This window comes from Tachysurus vachellii, chromosome 16, assembly GCF_030014155.1.
Source record: "Tachysurus vachellii isolate PV-2020 chromosome 16, HZAU_Pvac_v1, whole genome shotgun sequence".
In the NCBI taxonomy this organism is placed as follows: domain Eukaryota; kingdom Metazoa; phylum Chordata; class Actinopteri; order Siluriformes; family Bagridae; genus Tachysurus; species Tachysurus vachellii.
The window spans coordinates 17370814-17382760 of record NC_083475.1 but is presented as its reverse complement, the minus strand read 5'-3'; the positions used below and the strand labels follow the sequence as shown (position 1 = coordinate 17382760).

Here is an 11947-nt window from a genome sequence, read left to right as displayed (position 1 = left end):
TCCATGATACACAATATAAACTCTGCTATGCTGCATTTTAAAAATAAAAACCCTAGAAAAGATACAGACTTCCCAACACACTCACTTTTATTTCAGTGGATAATTCAATTCCATTTAAATTAACTCACTCTCTCATCTCACTCATCTTCTACCGCTTATCCGAACTACCTCGGGTCACGTGGAGCCTGTGCCTATCTCAGGCGTCATCGGGCATCAAGGCAGGATACACCCTGGGTGGAGTGCCAACCCATCGCAGGGCACACACACACTCTCATTCACTCACACAATTTTCCAGAGATGCCAATCAACCTACCATGCATGTCTTTGGACCAGGGGAGGAAACCGGAGTACCCGGAGTAAACCCCCGAGTCACGGGGAGAACATGCAAACTCCACACACACAAGGCGGAGGTGGGAATCGAACCCCCAACCCTGGAGGTGTGAGGCGAACGTGCTAACCACTAAGCCACCGTGCCCCCCCCCATTTTAATTCAATTTAATTTAATTTATTTGTATAGAACTTTTAGCAATTAACACTGCCTCAAAGCAGCTTTACAGAAGTATAGAAACAATAAAAAAAAAAAGTTTAAAATTAAGTTAGTGTATATATACACACTCACCGGCCACTTTATTAGGTACACCTGTCCAACTGCTCGTAAGGCAAATTTCTAATCAGCCAATCACATGGCAGCAACTCAATGCATTTAGGCATGTAGACATGGTCAAGACGATCTGCTGCAGTTCAAACCGAGCGTCAGAATGGGGAAGAAAGGTGATTTAAGTGACTTTGAACGTGGCATGGTTGTTGGTGCCAGACGGGCTGGTCTGAGTATTTCAGAAACTGCTGATCTACTGGGATTTTCACGCACAACCATCTCTAGAGTTTACAGAGAATGGTCCGAAAAAGAGAAAATATCCAGTGAGGGCAGTTCTGTGGGCACAAATGCCTTGTTGATGCCAGAGGTCAGAGGAGAATGGGCAGACTGGTTCGAGCTGATAGAAAGGCAACAGTAACTCAAATAACCACTCGTTACAACCGAGGTATGCAGAAGAGCATCTCTGAACACACAACACGTCGAACCTTGAGGCGGATGGGCTACAGCAGCAGAAGACCACACCGGTACTAGTAAGGTGTACCTAATAAAGTGGCCGGTGAGTGTGTGTATATGTGTATATATATATATATATATATATATATATATATATATATATATATATATATATATATATATATATATATATATATATATATATAAAAACACACATTTCCCTAATGATATAATCTCATCTGGATTCTGTAAATGTGCACCTAAGAAGTGATGCTATCATCATTAAGACTGTCTTGTGCTCCATCCAGGACTTTTCTTTAAAGAGTTCCTACTGAACATCCTGGAACACACCGAGTATTGTGTCTACGTCTATTCTGTAATGATTTCTAATCCCACTCTCTGCTTTAAAAGAGAAGAAGACAGGTTTCCTTTTGTGTCTGGTTCCTCTTATGGTTTCCTCCTCATGTCTTCTCAGGGAGTTTTTCTTTGTCATGGCCACTTCTGGTTCGATCGTTAAAGATCAAGGCACATCTGGAATTCGAGATAAAAACTGCCCTGGGACAATGTTTGTTAAACATCAAAAGTCGTACAATGAAAATGAGTTGAACTTTAAGTCAAGTCTATATTCATCAGCTGATTTAATATTTAGCTAATGTTTACCTAGGCTACATTATCACTCACACACACACACACACACACACACACACACTTGCATTTCCTCACTACTACTTGTATAAACCAATTGCATCTACTATAATAAATATTCAAATTCAGCTTATTTACTAATGACACTCCTCAATCTGTGCACCAGCACCACCTATGGGTTGTGGTTTGTATTTACAAACCATTTCATGAACACTGACTAATAAACAACTGAGACAGAATACATGATTAGAGAGCAGTGACGATGCTGAATCAGGTACAGATTTAGTTTAATAACAGACAACAAAGGAATAAAAAAAAAGAGATTACAGAATGGCAGGAAATGTTTATTGTTGATGGTAACAGACTGAAAAGAAAATGAAAAGCTGTTAAAGAAAAATAACCCAACATATTGTTAGAAATAAAAGGGGAAAGTGTTTCAGCAACGTAATTGTATTTTACTCTAAATTCATGTCAAAATTGCGAAGTGACCTGTGATACGCTGAGAGGAAAAAAAAACATGAAAATGACTCCCTCAAAATGAATTGCCTGCTAATACCCATCCGTACGTCCGTCCGTCCATCCACGTCTCTCGATCTGGAAGAGTGAAGGCTAAAAATTCTTCCTCTGAGACTCATAAATCCATACAGAATGAATCAGAATCGTTTCAAACTGCTGCTCATGCTGCGTCAGAGCACAGCGCATTCAGCCCTCTTCCTCATACATCATGATGTTCACTGAAGGCCACAACTGGCTGGTGTCACTATGATAGACTGGGAAGGAGATTTTCCATCATTCCCTCTTCCCCTTTCGGCCTCCCTTAATGACCACATTCTGATAAATCCAACTATCCACGTTCATCAGAGACTTACGTTTGACCTGATAAATGTCCAGTTTAACACCAACAGCACAATGTTTGTTTGATTTTTTTTTTTTTAAATGTAACATATCGTAAATACTAACATACTGTATTGTTTGCCAATATAGCACTTTTTTTTATAGCACACTTTGGATCAACATAAACAGCACTAACATGTTGGTTACATTTCATTAAGACTTCTCTCATGGCTTATGATAAAGCCTTTACTTGTAAGTCATTATACAAACATTACATATTATTAAACAGTTTTCAGTTTGCATTGAAAACGTACTCTGAGTATAAGGACATGCCATGGACTGTCACTCAGTGCTGTACAGAAGCATAGCAGAAGGTATACACACGTGTGTGTATGTGTGTTTTCACTACACTATTTGGCTTTCCACCTCGCTGATGGAAACGAAGCAGGGCCTCCGGCGTACTTTTCTCTTGGTGTTGTGTTTGGGGTTTCTCTGGTACATATCTGCAACAGAGTCGTTCAGGATAATAAGAGTAGGCTAGTGAGAAACACTCATGAGAAGGTTGGTAGAAACCCATGTATTATGTGTGATGTCTAAGCCTAGTGGACTACTGATCGGGAGGTTGCCAGATCGAATCCCAGCTCCACCAAGCTTCCACTGCTGGGCCTTTGAGCAAAGGCTTTAACACCCAATTGCTCAGTTGTATAAACTGAGAAACATGTAAGTAGCTCTGGATAAGCATGTATGCCAAATGCCATAAGTGATGTGGTCAGAACATGAATCAATCTCTTTAAATACTTAGAGCAGTACTCTTACTCGCTCACGATTGGTCTGTGGGTCCAGGCACTGTAATTACTAAATAATACGCTTTCATTTGAATAAAAAGGGCGGGATCATGCAAATGAGACTGTGAAGTTTTTCCTATTTTGATGAACAGAGCGCAGTGTGTTTTGTGCGGTTACCTTCGAAACTGACATAGTAATGTCTGTTGCCTTTTAGAACTGTGACTTTAGCTTTGTTGTCTGTCAGAAACATTTCCTCCAGATCACAGGACTTTACAGATGTCACGCGGTGCTTATCGTCCTGACAAAATCCCACACACGAACACACACACACACACACGATCATTAGCACACTGCAGGACACGACATCTTTGTTAAATTCACTGTTGTCTCTTACCGGCCTGCCATACTCGATCCAGTTATCATGGTCTCCCTTGTAGTACCACAACCAGTGTGTGGTCAGGACATAGTGTGAAGGCTTGGTGATGGACGAGACGGTGGACAGACGGCGCACTGGATGTCCAGACCTTGTCATTGTTTGGAAATCCACCGGCCTTGAGCCTGGACTGGAGCAGCGAGCAGGAAACGAGGGAAGATCCGTTAAAAGCAAATATTGACTACAATAACAGCAACAAAATAAAGGTTGTGTATCATAGTGCATGTTTACAAACCCGAACGTGTTCTTGGGGTCGCAAAAGGCTCGTTCAATCTCCTCCATCCCTTGCAGATCCCTCCATCCGTTCCCCTCGTTCACCTCCCATTTATATGGGAGATTAAAATGCACTAGTTTGCATTGCTCTGAACGCAAAGATCACTGTTATTCTCTTATAACATCAAACCAAAACAAAATAAGATGGAAGTGTAAAAGTCTGAGACGGACCCTGAAATCTGCAGTTTCTTCTGATGAAGTGGAGACAAATTTCATTCTTCTCTTCTGACAGTTCTAGGGATCTGCTTACAGGCTCAGAAATTCTCTCTGTAAAACACACAAACACACATGGAGAGAGAGAGAGAGAGAGAGACAGACAGACACACAGAGGCAGACAGAGAGACACACACAAACAGAGAGAGAGAAAGAGAGACATGCACAAACACACACAGACAGGCAGAGAGACACAAACACAAAGAGAGAGACACCCACACACACACACACACACACACACACACAAACACAGAGGGAGAGACACACACAGACAGAAGTTAACTCCTGTTGTCTCATGTTACACAAGAATATATTTTTATTTTATTTCACAATAACCAGTTCAAAATATTCTGTTTCCCTTCATGTAAAGTGAAGAAACCTACGTCTTTCACACAGTGAGAGTCTGTGAGAGAGAGAGTGTCTGTGAGAGTGAGAGAGTGTCTATGAGAGTGAGAGAGTGTCTATGAGAGTGAGAGAGTCTGTGAGAGTGAGAGAGTCTGTGAGAGTGAGAGTCTGTGAGAGTGAGAGTCTGTGAGAGTGAGAGTCTGTGAGAGTGAGAGACTGTCTGTGAGCTACATGTCTACATGAGCTCACAGCCGAGAGAGAGAGCAAGAGAGAGAGAGAGTGTCTGTGAGAGTGAGAGAGTGTCTGTGAGAGGGAGAGAGAGTGTCTGTGAGAGGGAGAGAGAGTGTCTGTGAGAGGGAGAGAGAGTGTCTGTGAGAGGGAGAGAGAGTGTCTGTGAGAGGGAGAGAGAGTGTCTGTGAGAGGGAGAGAGAGTGTCTGTGAGAGGGAGAGAGAGTGTCTGTGAGAGGGAGAGAGAGTGTGTCTGTGAGAGTGAGAGTGTCTGTGAGAGTGAGAGTGTCTGTGAGTGAGAGAGAGTGTCTGTGAGTGAGAGAGAGTGTCTGTGAGAGTGAGAGAGAGTGTCTATGAGAGTGAGAGAGAGTCTATGAGAGTGAGAGAGAGTGTCTGTGAGAGTGAGAGAGTGTCTATGAGAGTGAGAGAGTGTCTATGAGAGTGAGAGAGTCTGTGAGAGTGAGAGTCTGTGAGAGTGAGAGAGTGTCTGTGAGAGGGAGAGAGAGTGTCTGTGAGAGGGAGAGAGAGTGTCTGTGAGAGGGAGAGAGTGTGTCTGTGAGAGTGAGAGAGAGTGTGTCTGTGAGAGTGTCTGTGAGAGTGAGAGTGTCTGTGAGAGTGAGAGAGAGTGTCTATGAGAGTGAGAGAGTGTCTGTGAGAGTGAGAGAGTCTGTGAGAGTGAGAGAGAGAGACTGTCTGTGAGAGAGTGTGTGTGTGAGAGAGAGAGAGAGAGAGAGAGAGAGAGAGAGAGAGAGAGAGAGAGAGAGAGAGAGAGAGAGAGAGAGAGAGAACGCAAGAATAATTCTTGCTTGGCTTCGGTGAGATTTGAACTCGGTGAGAGTAGAGATAGTGTTTCAGTGAGACTTTCCTGTGTAAATAAAGAGTAAATAATATAAATCTCATACCAGTGTACAGCACTAAGAACATCTGGAGCTACTGTAAAATAAAACCCCCAAAAAACCCAACAAAGGCTGAAAGTCAGAAAGTTGAACGAAATGTTCAGTGGAAAAAATAAATAATAAAGAAGAAAAAAAAAAACAGAATCTTGGATATATAACAGACTTTAGACTTGTTTCTTCATCTAACATCTAAAACACGGCATCTTGACTGTTTAAATCCACCACGTCCTCAGTTTGACGTACTCACGCGTCTGTTTACACTAATGATCCACACTAAGCGTTTTGCGTAAAACAATAAGCCCTGCCTTCTGACCTAGCACACACACACACACACACACGCACAAACATACAAACACACACACCACACACACCTGCGTCTGTTGCACTGGCACTCAGGCGGTAAACGTTCTGGTAGAGGTAAGGTAAGTCCTGGATGACGTCCATGCCGAGGCCGCGCTCCTCCAGCATCCTGCGGCCGTACTCGTCCACGCAGTGAAGCCGCTTGCACTTGGGGCCAAAGATGCAGTTGTCCTGCACAAAGTGCTGGCACATGTGCACTTTAGTGCAGTTTTCCTTAAAGGTACAGGCCCCGAACAGGCCCGACCCCTTATTGTAGTGGGAGCAAACCTGCACATGAAGTAAAGCACAGCGGCGTCACGACAAGACACAACAAACGCTACAGGAAAAAGGAAGTACTGACGCACGTGCATGCGAATTCACACTAACACAAACACACACTCACACAAACAATATGTTAAAAAAAAATAAATAATCAAATGACCATTTACAGCACAATGCTTACAAATGTTAAGAGTTCTTTTCCAAAACCTCTACTTTACCTCAAGACTTACAGGGCTTTCATCTCCAATATTTTCACCTGGACTCTTTTTTTTTTTTTTTTCTTTTTTTTTTTTCTTTTAAATACGTCGCATGTCATCTCCGACACATTGCACCGGTTGAGGCTCCTTCACTTCCACCAATATCCGTTCATCTTCATCCAAAACGGACAAACCTTCCTTTTTTTTTTTTCCTTTCTTTTTTTTCATTTCTTCTAACCGTCTGTTTTACTTCTATTTATATCTAAACGGTCACTTGATGCAAAAGAATCTGGAACTTTTCTTTTCTTTTCTTTTTTATTTCTAATTCAGCTGGACAACTTGCTGTATTTATACTGGGGCAATAATTTATAATCTACACCTGTACATCAAAGAGCGATTTCTGTTGGAAAAAAAAAAAAAAAAAAAGCTGTATATATTTTTTTTTTTATCCTTTTCTGCTATCATTTGACAGCACAGAGAGGCGTTTTCGAACAGCAGGAGCCGTACCTAGAACGCAGAAATAGCTCATCTTGAAATGAAACTTAAATAAAGGCCAACGATGAGTCATATTTATAAACACACAGAAATGCACAGCAAACATTAACATCTGACTTTTACACTTGGGGACAATTTGAGGTGGAAATATGCAGCCAGTGTATAAATGTCCTTACATACAAAAGTGTAGTAATCAGTCCCTACAGGACTACAGGAGTTTTTAGTGGTTGTCGCAGTCAAAAGTGTCTTTTATTTTGCATTTATATTAAATGACGCATATATTCAAAAAATAAATGCGTCATTTAAAAAAGCTTCAAGCTCCTCTGAACGTCGCAGAGTTTGCTTGTTTTGGTGTTCATTTCTATGATCGCAAAATCCGTGAAATCTCGGAGGGACTGAATGTGATCTGTTTCAACATCAGTGCTGCACTCAGAAGTTTGTATTCTGCATGCGACTCGCATCAGGATCTGGAACAACCAAAGATGAGAAGCAACCTGCTTATTTTTTGGAACTTATCAAATATCAAATATTTTCAATCTGTAAAAAATAAAAGTACAAGACAAACTGAAGAGAAAAAGAAACTACAGTCAGAGCTGCGGTGACAGAAATGAATCAACACCTTCTGATTAATCAGAATGAAAGAGTTCAACAGAATGAATATTAGAAATAAAATGATCCAAAAACACACAAAGTTGGAGACAGGAATAAAGGCTATAAAGGGGGGGTGTACGACTGAGACCATGTGTCTATTACACGCATGCATCATTCTTTCTTTTCACTATTAATATATGTTTATTACCTGTGATGACAAATCATTGTCTGAGAAACTGAACACACTCACTGTGGTGTTTAGCCCTAAGGCAAACGTTTGCACTCAGTTACATAATCTGACAGCTGGACGGTGGGTTACTTTAACACACTTATAAATTCAGGTTCGGGTCCGAATATGCAGCGTGTACAGAGAGCCAAACATTGTTCTGTGAGTCGATTGCCTTCTGAATGCAACATTGATGAGTAGAAGAAGAAGAAGAAGAAGAAGAAGAAGAAGAAGAAGAGTGACGTCAAAACAAAATTACTCAAATCTGGTTGCACAGGCTGTAGCAGCATATAAGGATAAAGTGGCCACTGTGTGTGTGTGTGTGTGTGTGTGTGTGTGTGTGTGTGTGTGTGTGTGTGTCTCTTCACCTCAGGTAGTAGCGCAGGGTCGTTCTGTAGCAGGAGGAGAAAGAGGTCATCCTCATGAAGTTCATGAAGAGTGCACTCACGAAGAAGGGGAAAGTTATGTTCAGACTGAATGTTATGGGAGAACTTGCATTCCTTCCTAGAGAGAGTGTGTGTGTATGAGAGAGAGTGAGAGTGAGTGAGAGAGAAGGAGAGAGAGAGAGGAGAGAAGAAGAGAGAGAGTGAGAGACAGAGAGAAGAGAGAGTGAGGGAGAGTGAGAGAGAGAGAGAGAGTGAGAGAGAGGGAGAAAGAAAGTGTGTGAGAGAGAGAGAAAGAAGAGAGAGTAAGAAAGAGAGAGAAAGAAGAGTGAGAGAGAAGAGAGAGTGTGTGTGAGAGAGAGAGAGATGAGAGAGTGAAAGAGTGAGAGGGAGAGAGAGTGAGGGAGAGAGAGAAAGAGTGAGAGAGAGAGGAGAGAAGAGAGAGTAAGAAAGAGAGAGAAAGAAGAGAGAGAGAGAAGAGAGAGAGAGTGAGAGAGAGAGAGAATGTTATATATGTAAATTTTCCAAGGGATTTAAATGCAAAAACAACTAAAAGGGACCTAAAAGAGAACCTTGTTAGACTCCATACTTCACTTTTTCGGCTAACAAACAGGAAACACAAAACATTCTGTCAAATATGAAAGTAAGTACGTGTCTGACTAAACATAGTGACATTCATTTAATTACCAGTGACACCTTCACAGATAAACTATTAATATGATAATGAGGAAAATGATGAGCTAGACATTCTGAGCAATCTGCACAATTTAATTCATTAATGAACAGATTTGATCCATTTATACAGGAGAGTCCAGTCTTATCTGGAAAGAGCTGGTGTGGGTTCTCAAGTTTTCAACTAATCAGAATCCACAACTATTTTGCACAGTATATTTTTCGAGATTTTCTTTAGGCTTACTGAATAACAGGCACATTTTTCCTATTTTGTGCATACTATACTTATGAACACATCACCTGCTATAACTTTATTTATTTGTTCTTTTTTTTTTCTACTGTTTACACTTCTGGTAGATGCTAAACAGCATTTTGTTGCTATGTACCTGAACTATGCAATTACAAAACTCATCCATCCATCCATCCATCCATCCATCAAATCAATCAATTTATCCATCCATCCATCCATCCTTTAAAAATCCATCAATCAATAAATCAATCAATTAATCCATCTATCAATCAATACATCCATCCATCAATTAACCCATCAATTAATCCATCAATCAATCAATTAATCAAACCACCAATCCTATCCATGTCTGGGAATAAAAACCTTCCCCACAATGACCCTTTGCTGTAAGATTACACACCCATGCATTTATAAAGCAGCTAGCGACCGCTGTTGACTTCTCTTCAAACTAAAAAAATACAGCTTATCAAATGCAGATTGATATGGTGTGTTTTGTTTCAACACTAACAGTCACAATTAAAGAAAAGTGTTTAGTGCAGAAGGCTTTTTCTGGTTTCTTTTAAACATAAAATAAAAAAGCCTTCTGCACTAAACACTTTTCTTTATATATGACTGTTAGTGTTGGAACGAAACACACTATATCAATTCCACAAGGTTTTCCTACCCCTTATCTGTTTATGTAACATATCCAACTTCCTGTGTACGCTACTGGAGAAACATGACAATAAAACAATACGTTTTGTCCTGTATTTATGTTCAAGGCCCAGAAATGAAGCAGGAGGTTAAACTACACGCAGGTAAACAGAAACGTGGCATAATTAATCCAGAAGGACATTTACAGCATTTGGCAGACACCCCAATCCAGACTGACTTACATTTATCTCATTTATGCAGCTGAACTACTGAGGATTAAGGGCCTTGCTCAGGGGCCTAGAAGTGGCAGCTTGGTGGCCCTGGGATTCAAACATATGACCTTCCTATCAGTAGTCTAACACCTTAACCACTAAGCTACCATTGTCCATAGCAAGCAGCAACTTTATGTAGTGCCAAAGATGTATTTAACTATGGGGCAGTGTCACAGAATGTGCACAGCTTCTCCAGCTTATGTTCATATGGCCAGGTTTTCTTGTGCTTAGGAGAGAACGCCTTTGTATACAATAACGCATAATTTATTATTTGAGGTCCACCAACACAAAGACATTTCAACAGACAACAAAGGATTATACGTTGCTGCTCATTTATCTTCATAAGGCTTATTTTTAGATTTGTAAGGTGTGGCTGATCACTGGTTACTGACTCGTGGCCTATGACAAGATCATTATAAGTTTCAGCCTCAGGACTTGCAGGAATTGAAAAACAGGTGAAGTAGTAAACTATCCTGGACCCCTAGTTGAAAGCAGCCATCAAAATAATGACGTGAAATTATTTCAAGGGTGTGTTGGCGGATGAGTGAACTGGTTAGTGACTGACAGCCCATTCGATGTGATTACACAAATTTAGAACTGCTCTCTGTGTTTGTTTATTAAGAGGTCTGAACAAATAAAAGGTTTTCATACTGAAGACATGTGAAACAGGAGGGTGTTAATATAGAGAGAACAAAAAAAAACCTCTATTAAACAGGAAACCCATCTGTCAAATAAGAGCTCAGACAACATGTATGTCTAATAAAAGGTTTTCATACTGAAGACGTGAAACAGGAGGGTGTTAATATAGAGAGAACAAAAAAGGGCTTAAATGAGGACCTTGTGGGTCACCACAATCATAAAACACTATTAAACGGGAAACCCATCTGTCAAACATGAGCTCAGACAACATGTATGTCTAATATCTCTAAACATAAGAGGTCCAGACACCTGAAGCTCACACTGTAAGGTGTGTAAAGATCTGTGTGTAACAGCACACACTCCTTACCTTCCTTTACCATAACGGCAGTTTCCATAAACGAAATATTTACACAGATGCAGGTCCTGGCAGCCGAAACAGTCCTGTTTGGTGTAACTTTTACACAGACGCAGAGATGTTTTAGCCACTACGATAAAATCCGTCACATCTTTTTCTTCACTCGGTCTGTTTCGGACCATCGCGAATCTCGGACATTTTTTTAATATATACCAAAAATGCTCGTCGCTGATATCAAATCGTTGGTAAACCTTCCTGTAAAGCTGAGACAGGTCCATGGAGCCTTTATGGCTGCACAGGATACTCGTAGCATGATGGATAACCCGAGAATAGCTGGACATGTTTATCTCCAAGTTATGTCTTAGAGAGTGGTATTTGCTTTTGTGTATGTATGAGAGAGGGAGAGAGAGAGAGAGAGAGAGAGAGAGAGAGAGAGAGAGAGAGAGAGAGAAGAAGGCGTTGACTGTAGGAGACTTTCAATATGGCCGCCATCAGTGGCATCATTTTACTTCATCAAAATACAAGCTATAACGCCATTTTCCCACATTCGCACTTACAAATGTGCAAGCACTTGTATTTAAAACTGTTTTTTTAAAACAAATTATTCTTTTATTGTCATTTTTTTTAACAAACATGAATAAATAAACAAATAAATAAAAATATCCCCATCTTGGCTGAACAACTACCAAAAACCCAGACAGAACTAGTCAAACTTATGTTATCACTTATGCTAGAGCAGCTATCAGACACTCATAACCTCTTAAACACTTTTTTTTTCTGGTGGAAAATGAAAATGTTACAGTTTTAAGATAAGATAAGATAAGATAAGATAAGATAAGATAAGATATTCCTTTATTTGTCCCACAATGGGGAAATTTCTCTGTTACAGCAGCAAAAATATATAAAAAAAGAA

The 11947-nt window shown here is 40.4% G+C and overlaps 1 protein-coding gene across 1 annotated transcript; it reads right to left on the bottom strand.

Annotated features, from left to right (window-relative positions):
* Window positions 1–1963: 1963 nt before the first annotated feature.
* Window positions 1964–11447, bottom strand: parp12b (poly (ADP-ribose) polymerase family, member 12b). Its single transcript, XM_060889763.1, has 8 exons — window positions 11047–11447; window positions 8199–8334; window positions 6072–6327; window positions 4190–4285; window positions 3981–4107; window positions 3707–3875; window positions 3490–3610; window positions 1964–3030 (listed from the first exon to the last, which is right to left on the bottom strand). The coding sequence occupies exons 1-8, from the start codon at window positions 11373–11375 to the stop codon at window positions 2933–2935; spliced, it is 1332 nt and encodes a 443-aa protein (XP_060745746.1). The 5' UTR covers window positions 11376–11447; the 3' UTR covers window positions 1964–2932.
* Window positions 11448–11947: the final 500 nt, after the last annotated feature.

Bases quoted from the DNA above. Each gene is read 5' to 3' on its own strand.
- parp12b (XM_060889763.1), bottom strand. From the start codon at position 11,375: ATGTCCAGCTATTCTCGGGTTATCCATCATGCTACGAGTATCCTGTGC. The intron at 4,108-4,189 runs GTCCGTCTCAGA...CTTTGCGTTCAG, and splicing joins AAGAAACTGCAGATTTCAGG to AGCAATGCAAACTAGTGCAT. The intron at 3,031-3,489 runs GTAACCGCACAA...ACTCTGTTGCAG, and splicing joins TTACTATGTCAGTTTCGAAG to ATATGTACCAGAGAAACCCC.